The sequence below is a fragment of the Ostrinia furnacalis genome, unplaced genomic scaffold (genome assembly GCF_004193835.3).
Source record: "Ostrinia furnacalis isolate ACB-3 unplaced genomic scaffold, ASM419383v2 OfSCF1918, whole genome shotgun sequence".
NCBI classification, from domain to species: Eukaryota; Metazoa; Arthropoda; class Insecta; order Lepidoptera; family Crambidae; genus Ostrinia; species Ostrinia furnacalis.
The window spans coordinates 235,164-256,895 of record NW_021132157.1 but is presented as its reverse complement, the minus strand read 5'-3'; the positions used below and the strand labels follow the sequence as shown (position 1 = coordinate 256,895).

The window sequence follows — 21,732 nt, the reverse complement described above, 5'->3', positions numbered from 1 at the left end:
AGAATTTTCCTCAATATTATACTAAATTGCTCTACATTTTCTTGCATTACTGTCAATTTTTTCCCAGAATTGAGTAATTTAATTGACAGTGTAAGGGCTCCTTCATAGATGCGTTATTCAAATGAAACGACTCGCATGAGTCCTGTGATCCCAGCCGCAGTTCTATGCATAGCAACTGCCTGATTGTAGTCAGCTTTGTAGCTCAATTTGGAACCAAGAGTACCTAAATATGTACATTTCATTTGTATCAATGTAGCCCCAAACCAGCTGTTCCATATATTCATCATCATGACGGCGCGCTTCTAGCCATATGCGTTGATCATCCGTTATACAGTGTGAGTCACGTTAAAGTGTACATATGAAAACAGATGAAACTAGACCTATTTTTATCGACAAAAAAGAGGTCAAATTTTTTTTGAGATTTTTTTTTAATTTTTTATCGAATTTTTTTTCTTCCAATTACTTATTGTGAAGAAAACGTAATAAATTTTAAACTAAGCGGTATATCCTGATAAAATAAAAACAGTAATAATGCTAAATAACAGGCGATACTGAAAAAATACATAAACTACCCAGAAAATGCCAACAAATAATAAAAAATGAGACTTTTTGAAAAAAATCTGCTTAAAAATTCGTATTTTTTTGGTTATTTGATAAATTTCTCCAAAAAATGCCCCTATAACCGGTGGTTTTTACTACTTTGTATTATTTTCTATCATATTACCTTCGTAAACCCAAAAATCGCATGTCTCTATCCCTATCACAACGTTTGCAATTATTGTTTGAACTAAGCCTCTCCGGGCGCGCCATTCAACGCTTCGTTAACAACGAAACTGAAAATGGCTCTAGATTTGTAATTTTGATAAAGACAAGTTAGATTTCAAATAAAAACAAAAGATTTCGAAGTAAAATAAGCATTTTAGTTAAAATTAAAATTGTCTCTACCTGTAGCGGAGAATAATGTTGTGGCAGGCCTTTGTTCAAACGATCATAGCAAATGTTGTGATAGGTATTGAGACATGCGATTTTTGGTTTTACAAAGATAATACGATAGAGAATAATACAAAGTAATAAAAACCACCTGTTATAGGGACATTTTTTTGAGAAATTTATCAAATAACCAAAAAAATACGAATTTTTAAGCAGATTTTTTTCAAAAAGTCTCATTTTTTATTATTTGTTGGCATTTTCTGGGTAGTTTATGTATTTTTTCAGTATCGCCTGTTATTTAGCGTTATTACTGTTTTTATTTTATTAGGATATACCGCTTAGTTTAAAAGTTATTACGTTTTCTTTACCATAAGTAATTGGAAGAAAAAAAATTCGATAAAAAATTAAAAAAAAATCTCAAAAAATTTTTGACCTCTTTTTTGTCGACAAAAATAGGTCTAGTTTCATCTATTTTCATATGTACACTTTAACGTGACTCACACTGTATAATGATTTATTATTATGACGTGGGCTAAGAAAGGATTTTCCAAAGGAATTAAAGCAATAAGGGGATGAAAATGCATTCCAAAATTTGAATGAAGAAACAATTTAACATTACATGGATATTTTTATTCGAAACATCATGGAAGTTAGTACTAAATAAGTAAAACTTGTTGCAGGCTTTTTCTTTTTCTACGATTCCTCGAATTTAACGCGAGTGAAGCCACGTGCAAAGGTAAATGATAATATATTATGCAATAATTATTAGGAATTACATAATTTCTCACCTGAATTTAACAATACTGAAGGTGAACAAACAACCCACTTAAAGTGAATTACCTACCTTAGTAGATTCGGAATTTCCAAATATTCCACTTTATAAAAGTATAAATAAACCATTTAATTTAATTTACGTATAATCTGAAATTGATTCGTTCAGAATGAATAGATTAATTTTAATTGAATGGAACATTTTTGGTATCGTGACGAGTATAAAGTTAAATCAAGTTCTCGTAGAACATTGCACGCACAGGGTCGCATGTAACTGATTAAATAAATGAAAGATAATTAATAAAGCCTCCAATTAAAAAATATCGAATCTAAAAATAATAAAATAAAAATATCTAATAGATTGGGCTGCTTCCAACTCCATCATCACACCAGTTTCATGACATCATTATATTGAATTGTCATCCGAATCACAGTGTATGCAAAATTTCAGCTCAATCAGGAAGTGGGTCAGTCAGCTTGCAAGATATGACCCAAACACACATTGCAAGTTAAATAAAAGCTTGTAATTAAAAGGAGGATGGGATCGGATCGAAGTGCCAAAATTGCATATCTCGGATGGCCAATTGCTCGACCGTCGGTGGGTCGGCCCTGATACCGCTAGGGTGAAGTGGTGGACGCGGATAATCGCGAGTTTGAAGCACACTGGCGAAATTGCACAAGACAAGCAAATGGCGACATCTCCTACCTATTGGAGGCCAAGACACTGGGTCGCTGAGCCATTGTACGACACTGTTCCCACCTCTCGTTCCCACCGCTGCAACTGTGTAGTCAGGATCTACAGTTTGACCGCCAATAAAAACCCAACCAGTGAAGGTCAAGTTTGTCCCGAGGGAAAGTGAAGCTCATTGGACCCGTAACGAAATTAATCAGAAGAACATAGGAGGAGTTCGAAGTTAAGGTTCGATTCCCAAAACAAAGCGGATAACGGGTGACAAAAAAGGCTGAGCCATTGTATAAGAAGAGATAAAAGTACTCACTCTTCCAATCATAGACGTTCTCCAAGTTCTCGACGTGCTCCGCCCAGAGCAGGTACGCGAAGGCCTCGTCCGGCACATTGGCGATGTGAAACCCCTGGAGGGGCGGCACTCCGCTCCTCGAGAACTCCGCCAACTGCCCGGCGAGCTCGAAGCTGGCCTGCAAAGGAAAAACCATTTAACACTTTGCAGATTCAGTTCAAAATCCTTTGACAATTAGGTGTTTTGTAGATTGATTTTACCAGATTTGAAAAAACTTTCCTAAGATATTGTCTACTCACTATTTGATTTGTAATGTTGTGCACAGGAGGAATGCAAACTAAATTACTTACGTACTCGTACACATTAAAAAAGGTCTTTGTGAATTTCATTCAAAAAATGTTTGATATTATTTCAAATTAACTCGTACTCAAAAAGACCCGTGAATTTATTGTGTACCTACGTATTAAAGGCATATTACCTAACAAAGCTTTGTGTAGAGCTGAACACCAATTAAAAGGTTGCGCAAGCGACGACATAATATATCGCAGAATAATTACCAGCTACGTTTCAAAGGTTTGAATTGATTTGGCACGTCATGTAAAACAAACAAATCAAGCAAACAAAGTCCATATTATGTAGGTACAGTCGAGTTCATAAATATGTTGGCAATGCCAATGTTTCAAAATATTGTAGCGCAGCAGCGCTACCGCATCATGTATGTTTATGATATGATTACATTTTATTGATGTTTGAGATTGTATTGAAATACATATTATGATCGTTAAAACGCTAACAATAACATTGGCGCTGCCAATATATTTATGAATTCGACTGTACATTATATTTAAGGCCCACGGGACTAATACGTGATTTGCCAAAACGGCTAAACCGTGTATTATGAAATCATCAACTGAACGTTATTATGTTCTGTCTACCTGTTGAATTAGGAAAACAAAATTGTGAAAAGCTCAATATCATTTTCAGGTGATAAAGCTAAATATTTTAAAGGTTGCATCAAGGTACGAGTAGGCAGTAAGCCGTCAAAAAATGATGTAATGGCATTATAATATGGTAATTCATTGGTAAACAAAATCTGTCTCGATACTACTTTAAAATATTTTCTGCTAGTTATAGGAAAAACTTTAAACACCTGAAAAGCAAACTGATTTGTACACAATTAAAGCTTTTTGATAGCTTGCACTCTAATACTACCTTATAAACTAGTGTTCAGTATTTACTATCACAGTACTACTTCCAATTACAAAACCTGCCTAACAAATGAGACTCCACCTCACGTACCTAATCTAGACTACCACAATAAGTTATAATAGACTAACTAAGAGCCAGTGAACGCCAGACCTACTCGTACGTCATTTTATAAAAGCTGAAAGTTAGTCAGCGTATGCTCCCAATATTAGATAGTATGATGGTGAATCATGAAGTTTGGGTCATCGTGGCTTTGGGAGCTACCCTAAAAAAACTGTCTGGCATGGAGTTGGAACTGTCGAATTCATAATTCACCAACATTAAGTATATCCTATATTGGGAGCATACGCTGACAATATTTCAGCGTATGCTGACAAAATTTTTATAAAATGACGTAGGTCTGGCGTTCTAGCTCTTCGTCTATCCACAATTTATAAAGGAACATACGCCTTGCATACCTAATATGTCACAGCTAAGGCGAGATGTACAAAGTGACCCTAATTGTTATTGAGTTAGAATTGCACGTGTTTCGAAGCTGCAAGATTAATTTCAACAGCGGAGATGGTGAGATATAATAGTTTAGTAAGATAGTTTGCGTCTCAATTGGATCCATTATGCAGATGCAAGCCGCGAGGCTCAAGTTTTCGTGCACGCAGCTTGCGCTGCTAACTTTAGTGTATGAATAGTCATAGTATTTTAAATAGAGAAAATAATTATTGTTATTTGTTGTATTGACAGACACTTTAGTCGGTTAGAGTTTGTTCTGTATAACAGCATGGTTCTATTTACACGTTAGAACATTATAGAATTGGAGGTCCCGAGCACACACTAGCACATAATCTTGTTATTGTATAAAAAAGGGATTACAATAGTGATAATGTTATGCGCCGCCTCTTCTCAACACTGTTCCAAAGCAAGCCTAGATATAATGGTAAAAAAATATCGGCGAGATGCGTTTATTTGTATTAAGGCTTTTTGGACATGAACAAAAGAAAATTGATTTCAGACTTCGATAAGCCAACCAAGGTTAGAACGGGGGCGTACCTAGTGTGAGTTTATGTTAAACGCATTCGATAAAATATATTATGAAGATTTTAATTCATGAAAGTTTCCGCTAAGGGCGCTGTACAATCCGTCATACATTTAATGCATTTGACGTTAACTCATACTACGCCCCCTGTTCTAAATGGTCTAACTAAGCTATCCTCCTTGAATAATAGCAATCCGTTTTCAAAACACCCTGTGTTATTAATTCACTAATAGGGGTTCAAACGAATCATGATAAGTTAGTCAGTGAGGTACGGCTCTTCAGTTTTACGGCAGGTCAGTCAGGGAAGGCAATTTCAAATGACGTAGCCTCTTTTATTGCTGACGTGACGGGCGGGGCTTGTGCAATTTTGCCTTTTTTGCAACGCGTCACATGGCTCTTTGAGTTTGATAGTGGATCTTAAAAGTTATTTTATGTCAGCCGGCGAAGGCGGTATGGAATACAAGTAGTGACTGTCGTATGGATGTGGGCCAAACTTTGTAGACGGCCAAGATGTGGGTTGGCAGTTGACTGAAACGCAAATTAATAACTACTCGTACAATTTGGTTACAGAACTTCCATCAGGATTTCGGTATCGTTTTATATTGGATTCAAATATTTGTCAAAAAAGAGCTATGGAAAAAGAAATCACATTTGTTGTTATGAACACGTTGTGGTGATTAAAATTTTATTTCATGTACCACCTAGGCATGTACGTAATGAGAGCATCTCAAATATTTTGTTGAAGAGCATTACTTAGTTACTTACTTATCCTTTAATTCAATTTCCAGCACCCATATTTGATTAAAACGACGCCGAAACGCTTGCAGCGCGTGCATTCATGCAAGCATTCTATTGTCCACGTTGATGGATTCACGGGCTTTTAATCTGTTAATTTACATACGGGCCGTAAACTTAAAATGCGGAAACACTAAATTATTCATCGGGGATTTATTTTAAAAAGGTTTTTTAATATTGTGATTGATCACGGTTTTGTGAGAACAAAATGCATGCATGGTCACATTAAAAGTTAGCACCTAGGTACTTAGGGATGTTTGATTCTACGCAATTCACAATCAATTTTAAAAAATTGAATTTTACTCAAATGAACAAAACCCGAATTTATTAACTCAATGTCAGTTGGTATTGATAGAGTACGTCATCATCAGTGCTAAATAATATTACTGCTATTGTCTATTGTGCTAATATGTTGTTAATTATTATTGGCAATAAAGCCACCAGCCAGGTACCTACATCATTCACCATTTTTACATTTTACACTTTTTTAAATTTCTAACTAAGCAGGACTTCACACTTAGAGTAATTTTACTATCGCAGTTGCTAAGTTGCCATATCAGCGGGCCGTAGTTACACGAAATCCGAGTTCTAAGTACCGCCCATTCCAAGATCCGGGTCTAATGACATTCTTGTGTCCGTTTGAGAAATGTTGTCACATTGTCAACACTACTGGGTCGTAACGACACAATACAGGCGATACGCAGTAGGGCCAAGGGAAAGTTTTGTTGGTCTATCTGGTCTTTAACTTATTTTGTGTGAAATTAAATGGTAGCTTCAACCAATTTCTTGACTATATATTTTGACTGCCACAGCAAATGGAAGCAATTTCAAAATTATGGCACTCTACCACAATGACTACAAAGTATCTGATCATAGTAGAAGATCGGTCTCGTAAAATATGTAACGAATAGTATTTTAACTAACTCAGTGACATAAATGAATATCTGACGATAGATCATAGAAAATAAAATATCATTGGACATTTTACACTACGTTTCTAGTTCCAAACTAAGTAAAGCTTGTACTATGGGTACTAGACAACAGATATAAACTGTAAACATACTTAAATTCTTTTTTTTTGTAAATACATACAAAATATCTATACATAGTAACACCCAGACCCATCACAGAAATTAAAATTCATCATTTCAATTTCTGCCCGGCCGGGAATCGAACCCGGGACCTCTCGGCATAGTAGTCCGTTCTGAACCACTACACCAAACGGCCGACGATCAAAGACACACATCAAATGAATGAGCCTACTTCATTATTTCTAACAAGGCTGAAGTGCAAGCTCTCATTAACTGTACAAGTACACTTAATGAGCAGGTGGCAATGGCCCCGGGTGGCTAACGCGGCGCTGGCCACCTTTACGACAGCCATTAAACGCCATGTTTCAATTCCACGTGTAGCCGGCCCGTTCGTGTTGTATGGATGGATGTAGGCCGTTAAGAAGACGAATGTGTGACGATTGCATGCAGCAGAGTAAAGATTCATCCGGCTCGAAGGACCATTTAGATTTACTATGAGACATATTGCTAAATAATTTACTGTAAAAACTTGAAAAATGTGTAATTTGAGAAACAAATTAAAAGAGTCGTAAATAGGCATGCGAATGTAAGTGGATGATTTATGGCATAGAATGAAATTCAAAATTATTATTTTAAAAATATCTTACCAAGTAAATTGATTAAGATTGAATGTAGATAATATGCAAGGCAGGTTCATGTATGAGAAAAAGCTTTTTATGAAGCAGTAGTGTTTACTGTAGTCGTTCTTTTGTACTCGTATCTGTTTTTGTATCCATATCCATATTCATACAAATAGCACTTTAATTGATAAAACCGCAATGGAAAAATTTCCTTAAGATATAAGACTTAAAAACAAAATTGCCTAACTCAGGGATCAAATCTCAGCTTACAGCTACTTACAGACACCGATAACCTACTGGCCATCCTTTGGAAGTTTAAGATTGCGATTATGATTAATACAGTTTTAAAAATCTATGTAATTACACATATTGCTAGGTTATTATAATTTGCTCAGGATATTTTAATAAAATAAGCATTCGCAAACTAATCAGAATAATAACCGCGCGTAATGCTCTCTGTGATTGTTATTTAATCTTGAAAGGGAAAAATTTACATTTTAAAACATTTCCATTCACACGTAGCGGCGGGAATAACGGACGAACACGATAACATTGTGCGGGACTTGAGATATCGCGTAACATTCGTAATAAAATTGTTTTTTGAATATTATTTTTAGTTGCGGATAAAATTATTGTAATATAGCTCAGGGAACATATAAACACAACAAACTTACAACTACGAGTAGGTATTACTACAAAACTCATAATGTCAATCATTAATCTTATTATGTAAGGATTGATTTAATATTACCTTTGTAGGTTACTAAGGTTTAACATTTTTTAGAAATAATAATGTATGTTAAAGTACTTTCTAAATATTGTGAAAATACATTTTATTTTATTATAGGTAAGCATCGTTATCTTAAGAATAGTTTTTAGGCAGTGTTATTTCAATTACTTGCAAAAGTATACCTTTGAAAACGATCGGCTATTTTTGGGCAGCGAAAAGCCCAAACCTGAAAATTTTCTTCCAACAATGGAGATCCTACACAATTTCCGAGTGTCACAAAGCCTCGGCTACTTTGAATCCCGGGAATCTACTGATATCCCTCGGGATGTACAGTCGTCAGGCACATTTTTGTAGAAAATAACACGTATTACAACTACCTAAGAGACAGCACTACAGCTGAAAGTGCTGTCGTTTGTACAGTGGCTGCGACGGGCCGAAATCCACTCGCCGCGGTGGGAAAAAAGAGCGCTCCATCCAATAACACCGTTGTTGGTTTTTGAAAATAGTTTATATAAACTATCAATTATTGTACTAGAAAAAAAAAAGAATATATAAAGATGAAGTCAAATAAGTTTTACTATGCATTTCATTTCCTAATAAATAAATAGATAAGATTTTTCAATTATTACTAATATAGGTTAAGTCTTTTATATGTAACAAATAATGAGTCGTGTTACTTGAATAAATAAATTATATTATTATTATTTCACTCGCAGATACGAGTGAGCTGATGTTGAAAAATATTTTGCCTACTTTATAAGTAACTGAAAGAATTAGGTTATTGAAAGAACAATATCTGTGAATACCGAAATTAATACAGTCAAAGCCGCGGCTCAATTTAGTAAATATAAATAAATAAATGCACCATGAATTCTCTCGTACGCTAGTAAATAATTTTGACGCACCATTACCTACTGCTTTTGTCGCCTGAGTTATTTCAGGTAAAAATGCTGTAACATTTGAAATTTTAGTCGCTTCTTTGTTATTTCAATTTAGAGATATCTTCATTTTCAAAATTCACAGTCATTTGTTTGAGGACTCGAGGATAACGCCATTAGAGCCCGCTTAATCTTTATTGTCGTTTCAGTTGATAAATCTTTTCAGTTATTGTTTTGTTTGGCGCTATGGATTGTTCTTAGTATATTGTATTGGGCACATCTTTTGTATTGATTTCGTGGGCTTAGTGAATTCAGCTTTTTGTAAATTACTTGGGGGTTGATTATGAGAACATTTTATTCTGTGCCACCTTCATTTTAAAAGTTACTAACAAGTGAATCTTTGATGTAGTTTTAATAAGTAGGTGCCTGTTTCTATTACGATATTAAAAGAAACCTTTATAATTATTTTTCAACATTCGTTTTTCTATTTGAGAATGTGTTTTCATTGTGGAAGTAGCTGTGAATGTGCTTCATTTCCAAGTTTAATTAATCTGTAACGGTATTCTGAAAATCACTGGCTTACTTTACTAACTAAAAATCAACAGACAATCGAAATCGCCCAAAATTAAAATAACCAACTGTACCAATACCGTACAGTAAACGGTGCTATCTAAACAACTCGTTAAGGTTTTGTTATTTACGTAAGCCTAAACGACGTGTAAGGTCATGTCCAGACTAGCGTCTCCAAATAAACTAAGCAATATTATTTCAAACTCTTGTTATCTATCACTAAACGAACAATGTATGCTGTCGATGTTTGATAACATTATCATCAGCATTCGTGTTAAATCTTATTATTAAACGGAAAATTTTGCATGAAGTTTTTACAAGTTAATTTTCGATTAAGAATCTTGTAAATTGTGTATACTAGTGTGTTTTAATCATCGTCATCTGATCATAAATTAGTCCCCACTGCAGCATAGAACTGTATTGTGACTGCAGGAGCACCCTGTATCTCTAAAGGACATCATCTATTTTGGTCCAAAATCAAAAGTGCCGGCCAAAAAATAAAAGTGCTGTATTCTGATAGAATACGTCCGCCTTAGCATTTATTACTATGGCACCAAAGCTGTAGCACCACTGTGCATCGTAGTATTTGAGTTCTAAAAATATATGAAAAGACTGACTTTGATCTCAAATACTACGACGCACAGTGGTGCTACAGCTTTGGTGCCATAGTAACAAATGCTAAGGCGGACGTATTCTGTCAGAATACAGCACTTTTTTTTTATTGGCCGACACTTTTGATTTTGAACAAAAAATGTGTGAATAGTCGATGACTTTTAGATCTCAAATACTCGACGCACAGTGGAGCTACGGCTTTGGTGCCATAGTAACAAATGCTAAGGCAGACGTATTCTGTCAGAATACAGCACTTTTTTTTTGTTGGCCGGCACTTTTGATTTTGGACCAAAAATATATGAAACGTGGATGATGTCCTTTAGGCAAATAGAGGATTTGGCCTACACTTCTCGCGCTGGACAGACGGAATGGGAAAGCCTAGAGTTCGTATAATATTCCTTCCTTATAATAGTCTTTTTACCCCCTAAGGGGTGGAATTTCGTAAAATTAGTTCTTAGCAGATGTCTACATCTTATAAGGAACCTACCTGCCAAATTTCAAGTTAGTAGTGTTATACATATAGTTTATGAGATTTCGTAATTAATCAGTGAAAGGTATTTCGCTTTTATAGACAATAATATGGATTTATGTTACTTTTGTATGAAAAATTAATTCAAAAAGTAAGTACTCGTATACATTTCAGTTTGAACACAGCTTCAGAAAAGTCAACACATCACGTAGTAACTCAGCTAGTACTTAGGTACTACTCATTTCTTGAGTTTACTCTGTCGAATGAATTTGTTGAGTTCCAACACAAATCTATGCTTAATCCACGCCGGCTTACTTTAAACTTTGTTTGTTCACGAGCGTTTTGAAAAAATATCGCCTTTCAAATCACTTTACTCAACTAAATTGACTTCTTATGTTACAATGTCATCATTATTTTTGCGGAGTTTGCACACTCTACCCCTGTCTTGCGTTTATTAATTAAAAGGGTTATGATTTAAAAAATATTCATTTTTAGAATAGTGATTAATAAAGTTAAGGTAGGCCATCAATTTGGAAACCTTTGACTCTGAAAATAAAAAAGGCAATTTATTAAGACATGAAACGAAGTAAACAGAGAGCATAATTTGTTTATTTTTGACCTTTTAGTGCAGTAATTAAAAGCGTGTTTTTAGTTTTTTAAACTGTTGTTTTTTGTAAATAAATAATACGCATGCCATTTTGTGCACTGTGTCTAACAGTTTGTTGTTTCATTCGTATTGGTAAACCTAACTAATAAAAACAGATTGTACACAATCAGCTTTAAAAGTGACATTTTAGTTAACAAGTGCTTTAAACTAACTTTTGACCTTTCAAGATTAGAGTAAAGACTTCAGTAATTTTGAATTTATTAAATAACGCTTACAATTTATGAATTATTTACGAAGAAATTTCAAATTAGTTAATTAAACTAAATACCTACTTACTTTAAAACATATTTTTGACCTTTCAGAGCAGCACAAAAAATCTTTTGAGTTCATTGTTTTCATGCATTATAAGAATACTATGAAAGTTAATTATTGATTCAGGGGATACAATTAAAGAAGCGGTGTTTATAGGCAAAGGTTTGAAGGTGGGGCCCACTACGTCAGAAGGCGGCAAATGCCAAAGGAAAGGGCACTTTACAATAAGGTCACCAGGGCCGGAGTAGGCCGCGCCTGCATTTGAGCTGCATTTAGAATATTTACACTTAGGCTGCGTTGCACCATCTTATTTTAACTTTGACAAACGTCAAAAATCTGTCAAATTCCATACAAAAAACATCGGTTATCGTAATAGTTACGGTCAAAGTTAGGTGGTGCAACTCAGCCTTAGTAAGAAAGATTTATTTCCCTTGACTTAAAAGCAACTAACTACCGTTTTAGGTACGCTGTGTAAAGTTGTCTATACTATACATACGAGTATTTTATGCTGAAGAGATTATTTTAATCGCGCGAATCTCAGGAAGTACTAGACCGATTTGAAAAATTATTTGTGTGTCGGATAGCCTACTCAACGAGGAAGGCTTATTGTTACACTATAACTAATAGGAGCTGAGTATCAATGAAAAATTTTGAGAAAAAATAACCTAGTTTTATTAATCAATCATAATATGTTTTAATTATCACTCTAGGTTGTTACGCGCATGATGCAGCAGTCATATAGGGTCCTCGAGGCTCGGAGGCGGGCCTGCCCAATGATTGTGCCAATGAGCACAGATTATACGCCAAGAGCCCGCGCGAAACATCTTGACGGTCATCAAATGATGCCTGCGTAAATTGTTTTTGAGTGTTAACTTCGCTTCATTTTAATAATGGAATTTGTATTGTTTTATGGCACTCATTATTGATATCACAAATACTAGCATTGTGCGTTTATTTATCACACCTTTGCAAGCTTCAGCAATATCATTTAGGGCCCTCGACCCTCGGAGGCGGGCCTGCCTAAAGAGCACAGATTATACGCACAAGAGCCCGCGCGAAGCATCTTGACGGTCATCAAATGAAGCCTGTGTAAACTGTTTTCGAGTGTTATCTTAGCTACGTTATTGTAACGGCAGATTTTTAATTTTTTTATGCATGGCAAGCAAGCATATTTGACCACAATCGCACCTGATGTTAAGTTGTATTGTTTTAGGGCACTCGTCTTTTTTTTTTGATGACTAGCAAGCACTAAGTAGGTACTTGGGTTTTATGTTTTGGTGAAATGGGATTCTAGAATGACATCTAGACTGCCGTTTGGTGTAGTGGTTCATGTACCAGACTAATCAGAAGGTCGCGGGTTCGATATCCGTAAAGTGCAAAAATTTTGAGGCGGGGAAACTGATTTCTAGTTTTACAAGAATACCATGATTTTTTCTTGATCTCGGTCTTATAGTGAGTACGGAGACATAATGTTTCCTCCAAGTATATTGATAAAGATACACGATATTGTGCTAAATTGCAAATAAGTATGATGGAGGCAAAACCGCAAGGCCCTTGACGAGCAAATATTTGAGGAGGGAATGCTGAATCACAACCTGTTAGAGAGATACCGCTGTGAGGCGTGAAAATGGCCAAATACTTTTTGTCTTATAGAGTTCTTATATCCTATCCTTAAATTCGTGAAAGAATGCGTGCAAAAAGGGTTTGAACCCATACAAAAAATACCGCCCTTTGGCGGTCTTATCGGTTATTTTACTACAAATAATTCACTCAAGCTTTGCAAATAAATTTTGGTTCATTATTGTTTGAAAAATAAATTTTAGTTAATATTAATATTAAAAATTGTTTGCTACAACTCAATCCCAAAAGCATTTGGACTATGTCTTACTAATACGAAATAATATTTATCGGAAGAGCTTTCCAGAATGAAAGTCCGGTTATTATTTGATGTTATTGGACGCCGGAGATTGTGGATGGCTCCTTCTAACTTACTTCTTGCGATACCATGTAATAATATCCTTAGAAATTATTTACGCTCGGTAAATGATAGTTCTTTTGTAATATGATATTTATTGCGAATGAAACTTCTATATTTTGGATAGCTGTCTAAAAATGGAGAAATAAAAAGCAAATGGTACTATCCAGGATTTAATTAGCCGTAATAAGGACATCAATTGCAGCTAGTTTATTTAACTTTAAGGCTGGGTTGCACCATCTTACTTTAACTTTGACAAACGTCAAAAATCTGTCAAAGTCCATACAAAATACACCGGTTGTCGTCAAAGTTACGGTCAAAGTTAGGTGGTGCAACTCACCCTAAGCCTTCTTCAGTACTACTATCCAAAATTACAATCTAAAGTGTCACGTACATACATGGAAACTATCGAAATTAAATAAGATTTTGAAAATCAAGAAATGCGCTCTCTATCAGCTGTCGTAGTCACTTTGCTACGGACCACGCTACGATTCGTAGCACCCGTAGCCGTAGCTACGCGTAGCTAACCGTAGTATGTAAATGTTGCTCGCGGCACTTATATGGTACTGTATTACCTATGTTTTTAAACCTATCTTGATTTTAACATGAGAAGTTAATATGAATGTTTAAGTAAATATAATCCTTCGCACTTATTTCTTTTAAGTCTATACTTAATCAGTGGGGTTACTTTGACAGGCACAACTGTATCTAATTAGTACAAGTGAACTTAATTATCCGATGCTTTGACACGTACTTTAATTTAGTAAATACTTAAAAGATAACGTTTATGCAGTATCAAGTCATTGATCTAATAGTAATTTCTCTATGACTTTAGTAATTAGTACTTAGCTATAAAATTAATTCCATTCTAAACGTAATGAGAACTTTCTCTTGCAGATGTTATACAGGGTGGAAACGATAAGTGATTTCACTCGATTATTTCTAAACTATACTAGATATCCAAAAGCTGGTTACTGTTCCTGAAAGTGCTTCACGAGCTCTATCCAACAGTACCAATAATAGGTTACAAAATAAACTGGATCTATCTGCAAATTCAATGTTTCAGGCTTCCATACATTTAGTAAAACCACATAATATTAAAAACTATACAAGATATCCAAAAACTGGTTACTGATCCTGGAAGTGCTTCACGAGCTGTATCCAACGGTACCAATAATAAGTTATAAAATAAACTGGATCTATCCAAAAATTCGATGTTTCCAGCTTCCATACATTTAGTACTGCCACAGCCATGGTACTCGTGTCTTGGTAACATTCTAGCAAGTAAAGCCTAAAAGCAATATTTTCCATGAATAATTTTAAATAAGAATGCAATTTACGAGTTAATTTTAAGTGTTTATTATTTAAAATAAAATAAAAATACACTTCTAATATTGTGTGGTTGGCATAGTGGCACACATTTAGTATGGAGACTGAAAACATTGAATTTACGGATAGATCCAGTTAATTCTGTAACCTATTACTGATATCGTTTAAAAGAGCTCGTGAAGCACTTTCAGGATCAGTAATCAGTTTATCGATATCTTGTATAGTTTAGAAATAATCGAGTGATATCACTTATCGTTTCCACCCTGTATGAAGTAACATAAGGCATTTTTATTTAAATAAGGGAAAAATATCCCTGCAGATATCGTAAACTAAATCCAAGACTTAATGATATCGATGCGAGAAAAGCCATGGACAGAAATATACATATAATAATTGGGAAAGTAATCACTAAGCATTTCCTGCTCACCTACTTCCTTCCTTATTACTCTCCGTTTTGAGAATGGCAACGCATAAGTCAAAAGAGAGGAAAAAGGTAAAAAAACTATTCGACTATACTATACATTATTCGATAATACAATAATCGGAACGATGCAGTCGTAATAAAGGTTCTGTCGCCGAAAGATCCGTGTCCGCGGTCATAAAAGATAAATGGGTTCGGAGTTGCGATCATGTTCAGCATTTTATGTGCCGGTTTATTTCGCGTATTAACTGGGGCACAGCTTAATCATCCTAAAACCACAATTAAATTGTATCGAATGTAACACTTTTAATTACTATGATTGTGGTCTCATCTACATCATCGGGTCATTTAGCCTTCAGACCAGACTCCCCGAAGACTACAGACTTTTAGTTGGCCGATAGTTGGGCCCGATCCTAATCTGTATGAAGAATCGGCCGATACCAATGTACTGCACTTTCATACATGTCCATACTGATTAACAGCCCGATCCAACTATCAGCCGACAAAAAGTCTGCGGTCTAGGCGGCTAGGCTTATGCCCGTTTTCACCAAACAACAAACAACAGGAATTTTGTTTTCAAAGGGGTCACTTATAACTTAGGGATTGATGGTGAAAACGGGCGTTAGTATCATGACCCTCTCTAATTTGGTACAACACCTCCATTCCCTACCCTCGGCTGAAGGGATGGAGTCATGATGTTCGGATATTTGTCCCTGAGTCACCTTTTACGTCATCTACGAGATCCGATAATACTCTGCTAAAACATTTGAATGGTACTCTACTCGAATCTACTTTTTTGACCTTGTCATTCACAGGATTTTGCTATCTCTTATCTGCCATGCGCTAACTTCTCCAGAATCATCTGACAATGGCTTTGCATGTACTTATTTTTTGCTGTTATGGTTACTTCGGTTTAAAGGATTTTATAGCAACTTCATAACATATGATACAAATTAATAATAGTCCAGTCATTTAAGCTTAAATTAGGTAAGAATCTCGGAATTAGAGATACCCAGCTATAAGTCTGTAAATACTTGTATATTGACACCCTAAAAGTTGTCTCAAAACCTACATATGGTAGGGTGTAAGCAACTATTAAATTTTAAGGTCAAAGGTTTTAAGATTTTCCCGCTAATTCCCGTGGGAATTTCGGTAATTACTTGTTGTAAATAAGCTTTAAGTTTACTAAGGTACCTACATGCCAAATTTCAAGCGTCTAAACTATAACCTGCCCAGGTGTATGATGAATAATTGTACCAAGTTTCGTTAAAATCCGTCGAGTAGTTTTTGTTTCTATAAGGAACATACAGACGGACAGACAGACAGACAAAAATTTTACTGATTGCATTTTTGGCATCAGTATCGATCACTAATCACCCCCTGATAGTTATTTTGAAAATATATTTCATGTATAGAATTCTGTCCGTCTGTATGATCCTTATAGAAACAAAAACTACTCGACGGATTTTAACGAAACTTTTTTGTGACCGTTGACCTTGAAATTTAATAGTTGCTTACACCCTACCATATGTAGGTTTTGAGACAACTTTTAGGGTGTCAATATACACGTATTTACAGACTTACAGCTGGGTATCTCGAATTCCGAGGTGAACTTACTATAATGACTGGACTATAACTAGAGTTCGTGTAATCAAACAAATTAACGCGAACGTAACTACGTATTACACACGCTGGAAGTGTTCGTGAACAATAAAGCACAAGTTTAACCCCAAGTTATTCATTGTATATTCCCATTGTGACCATAAATAACTCACATTTGTCATTCATTGAAGCTGATTGTTGTTTTTGTCCTTGTTATATGAAAAAAATACGAACTATTGAATTAGTAGCGTTAAAAGAGTGGCGATGTGGAAGTCATTGGAGAGGCTTATGTTCAGGGACGTCCTGTGGCTGAAATGGTGATGATGATGGTAGAATGGACAGTCCGATACCAAAACTTTTTCTATTATGAATTTTTAATGAACAATCGTTTTTTGGCTATAAATGGACCGAGGAAGTGAAGCTTTCAGTCCTTATTTTAGAATTGAAGTTGACGCCAAATGCAACTAAATGGGCCTTCTTATTTCCACGTAACCCTACCTTTTCCCGTCGCTGCTCCCTTAGCAAACATCAAACAACAATTGCCGACCGTTTCCACAGTTTGTTATACGCCTATTTGGGGAATATGAGCCACTATCGCCAGATAGAAACTGATTTTCGCATGGAACGGTCCGAACGATTCTTCAACATTCGATATGGACATAAAAATAGTGATATTGCTTTAGTGGTACTAAATATTGTTTTAGTTTTAGATCAGTATCAGTAAAGAACAGACAACCGAACATCAAGCTAAACATTGTGGCATTTTATAGCAGTTGTATATTTATATTTTATGTTGCAACAGAAATGTGCTGTCGTCTGTACATAACGATAAAACCAAAGGATGAATATTAGAAAAAGATTAGGCTTTTTTTTTATAAAAAAAAACTCTTTTTAATCGAGTTTGCGAGTTGAATACAAACAATCAAATTACTCGTACCTACTATAATGTAATCCAAATAACGGAATTCCGCTTGAGAGCGTAGTACAGCGTTATTATTAATTCGTGACGCCAGCAGGTTTTCCACAATTTAGCTGGCAATATTTTCAGCCAAGATCACCGAGGCAAAATGCCATTTGTACCTTTACGTAATTTCGAATATTTGTTCGCAAATCCTTAGTTCATAATTACAATTCTCGATTCTCAGTATTCCTGGCCAGAGAGAGTTGAGTGATTTCACTGAGCTATTTTTAAGATTGGTTTAGGCCGAGTCCGCACTACACCTAAACCGCCGCGGTTTTTAACCGCGTGATTTTATACGCCAACCAAGTAAAACCACAGAATAATAATAAGTAGGTACTGTAAAACTAATGCAAGCGACGAAGCGAGCTTTTTCCCGCGTATACGTTTCGGGCGGTCTCGCGGTTTGGCCGTAGAAAAAACCGTAGTGCTGAATCAGCCTTAGACTTTGATAAAACAAACTTTCAATATCATAATGGCCAGGAGTTATTTCGAAGAATGACTACTTTAGGAATTTCATGTTTAACTCTCTCTTGACATGAATCTTGCATATCAAATGGCGGTCAATCTGTTAAGTAAGTAGTCTAGTAAATTAAGTAACTGAATTGAAAATAATGGTCTAAAGAATGACTTTAAATTCCGATAAAAGAACGATATTCTTTAACGATTTTTCTCTAGTTAATAGCGTTCTGTTTTACTTACGTTCCGTTCAATAGAGACGTGATTCGTTTGGGTTTAGAGTTCCGCATGATCAATGTGAAAACGGAACACGACGTCAGTCACCTGTCGCACCCGTATGTAACAGGAAATTTTCGGGGAAACAGCTTGATGGTTAGATTTAAATTCGGCAGAGTATTTGTATTAGCGAAGAAGGCATTTTAAAGTTATCGTTTTCAAGTGTTTTAGCAAACACGGTATATTCGTATAGCATTTCTTTAAAATAGATTAGGTACCTACAGCACATAAGTGTTATCGTCAGAACCTTATACTTAAGTACTATCAGTTTACTTAAACTTTGCACGAAAAATCCTTTTCACAACTTTAGCTAAAGAGAATGCAATGTGAGTTATTCTGGAACTTTAATTTACTCTCTTACTTCCAAGTGAAATCCACCCCGTTACTTTAAAAAACAGCAAAACCTAAACTGTAACATAGGTCCCAAACATTTGTTTCAGTTTTCTTTAAACCAATGCCAAACATTTGTTTCAGTTTTCTTTAAACCAATGCCAGTCATTGCAGACAAACAACACTTAGGTTATCTAATATCGAAAGTTCTTACTTATCTTGTTTGTTGTTTTGAGACACGACACTTGGAAGTTCGATTCGACCGAGTACTGTATCCATTATCTATGAGGTCTCTTTAGGACATTTCAAAACAAATTTCAGATGTCGAATTCGCTGCATCAAGCCTGATCAACTTTACTTTAAAGTCAGATGGAAGTCATTTAAGAACGAGATTGTTTGAGGGACAAGAATAATTTCGTACCTACCTACGTAACACTGTTTTTTTACTCGACTACAGCGAAGAAAATGAAAGGGATATGATTTTAACAGTTTATCTGTGTATGTTTGTATTGACGTTTTTACGTAGGTACATTTATCCGATTTCGATGCATGAATATGTCAATAGATTCGGTGTTATGGCCCAGGTAACATAAACGCTACACTTTCTTTTTTGTTTCTTTTATTAGATAATCCACATAACTTCCAAATAACGAAACTTTTCGATGAAAACTATTTTTTTTTCCAACCTTCAAAAGTCGGATGTTTCAAAATTACTCACTTTGTGGCCAGGACAAGATTGACTTATCTGTAAGTATCCAATTATAATTTTCGTCATTGGCCAAGGAAATTACTTTTTAAGCGATGGTAAATTAGTTTGGGTCGACGACGTTTATAACTTGACATCACAATTATCGCCTAGTAAATTATAGTACTCAAGTAAGGTATAGTAGATTTTTGATCAAAACAAGTTATGTTCAAGTACTTTTTTAATTACATTGCTTTAAATCTAAATTAAACCTACCTAAAGTGAGGGCACTGTGCTCTATCTCTACAATAAATATTATAATAGCCTGCAGGGTTATCCGTAGTTAAACAAAACAAGGCTCGCTAGCTATGTTCAGCGTATAAAGATTCCAAATAGGATTGGAGGAGGCCTTTGTCCAGCTGTGGACAAAGGCCTTCTCCAAGGATTTCCATAACGTACCTAGATAAAAATATGTATGAAAAGAAAAAAGGGTCTTGCGAACATAAGGTGAATTTTATGACCTTTACAGGTGTTTTTAAAATGCACAGATGAATGACGATTTAGAAAACGATGAAAAAGGGGTCAAAAGTTTGTGTTTTAGCCCATCATTATGGAAACTAGAGATTAGAGATAAATTAAATGAAATTCCAACCCTGAATCAGGGAAATGGGGGTTCAAAGTTTGTAAGAATTAAGATCATGTTGATTATTGAATTCGAAAAGTTTCACAGTTTCTCCCCATTTAGGTATAATGCGAGCAAAGCCGCGGGTATCTCTTAAACAAAAGTATTATAACTAAAGACTGACAATTTTGACCATCTAGTAATTCAGGTCAAGTTTGATACTAGACCTAAGGTTAAGTAACTGTCCGTTAAGACGTCGACGTGACGGCGATACGGCGATGCATCATGCGCCGTCAGCGTAACCGAATCTCGTATGGTTGATTGCTGGCTAATTGGTTCACGCCTGACTACCCACAAATCCGTTTACTATCCAACATGCAGATAATTATTATTACGTTTACGCCAAACAACTACAAAATTCATTACTATGAACTATCTCATGTCCGTTTATACTCGTAGTTACGACGCACACTGGATCGAGCCCATACAAAGCGTTGGACATCGCTTCCTTACTCAGTGTTTTTAAAATAAAATGAGATTGCGTCAACGTAGTAACTTAAATTTTTACAGTGTAAGGTTGACAAGTTTATCTTTCTAATGTGATAGATTTTACTTATTAGAGGGCAATTAATATAAGTGAAAAAAATTCTTAAAATATAGTGATGAAAAACTTGTATTTATTGTTCAATTAAAAGCAAATACTCACTCATTTTGGTCTGTTTCCATATTTAAAGAGTAACATAGTCTAACAATACTCTAAATTTATTCTCATTAAGTGTTAAAATTATTAAAGAAATATTTTTGTAAACGCCTGATTTTTCATTGCACACAATCACTTTGTTCGATTTTGTCGAGCTTGATTTCATATTCTGTTAACTGTTAGATACATAATCTAACAATACTCTAAATTTATTCTCATTAAGTGTTAAAATTATGAAAGAAATGTTTTTGCAAACGCCTGATTTTTCATTGCACACAATCACTTTGTTCGATTTTGTCGAGCTTGATTTTATATTCTGTTAGCTGTTAGATACATACTAATGCAATTTTATAGGGACTTAGCGGACTACAAAACTGACTCCAATCAACAGATTGCCTAAGCCAATCTACGTTTGTAGCTAAAAACTGGTTCTCATTATAATGACACTACTTCTTCTTGCGACAAACAGTGTCAATGAAATTATTGTTTTTTTTTTTAGTTATCTGATAAATAAAATGTGTAACTCAGTACCTACCTAACACAATCATAAATTAAGAAAAAAATACATACAAAATGTATGTATGGTATGTACTAAATTCAACGACAATCTTTTGAGATGATGACAATATGATTTTTTTACTATATCTGTTTTATAGTATTTCTTTATGTTCATAAAGTATTAACTACGTTAGTACTTACCTCTGTTTATCTGAAGAGAGTGTATGCGAAAACAGCTCTAGTATCCTAGCTAAAGAACTAGCGCGATCTTTCATCGTGGTTTTTAATAATGCATACAAATCTCTATTTGACTTGAGGTTTTTCATTTTAATGAGTATT

The 21,732-nt window shown here is 35.0% G+C and overlaps 1 protein-coding gene across 2 annotated transcripts in view; it reads right to left on the bottom strand.

The window, feature by feature from the left end:
• LOC114354102 (uncharacterized) overlaps positions 1–21,732 on the bottom strand; it is a 118,817-nt gene that overhangs the window by 64,724 nt on the left and 32,361 nt on the right. For both annotated transcript variants that reach the window (XM_028306359.1, XM_028306361.1), the window contains exon 5: positions 2,700–2,856. In XM_028306359.1, the coding sequence (XP_028162160.1) occupies positions 2,700–2,856 (157 nt within the window). The remainder of the gene's footprint in view (positions 1–2,699; positions 2,857–21,732) is intronic.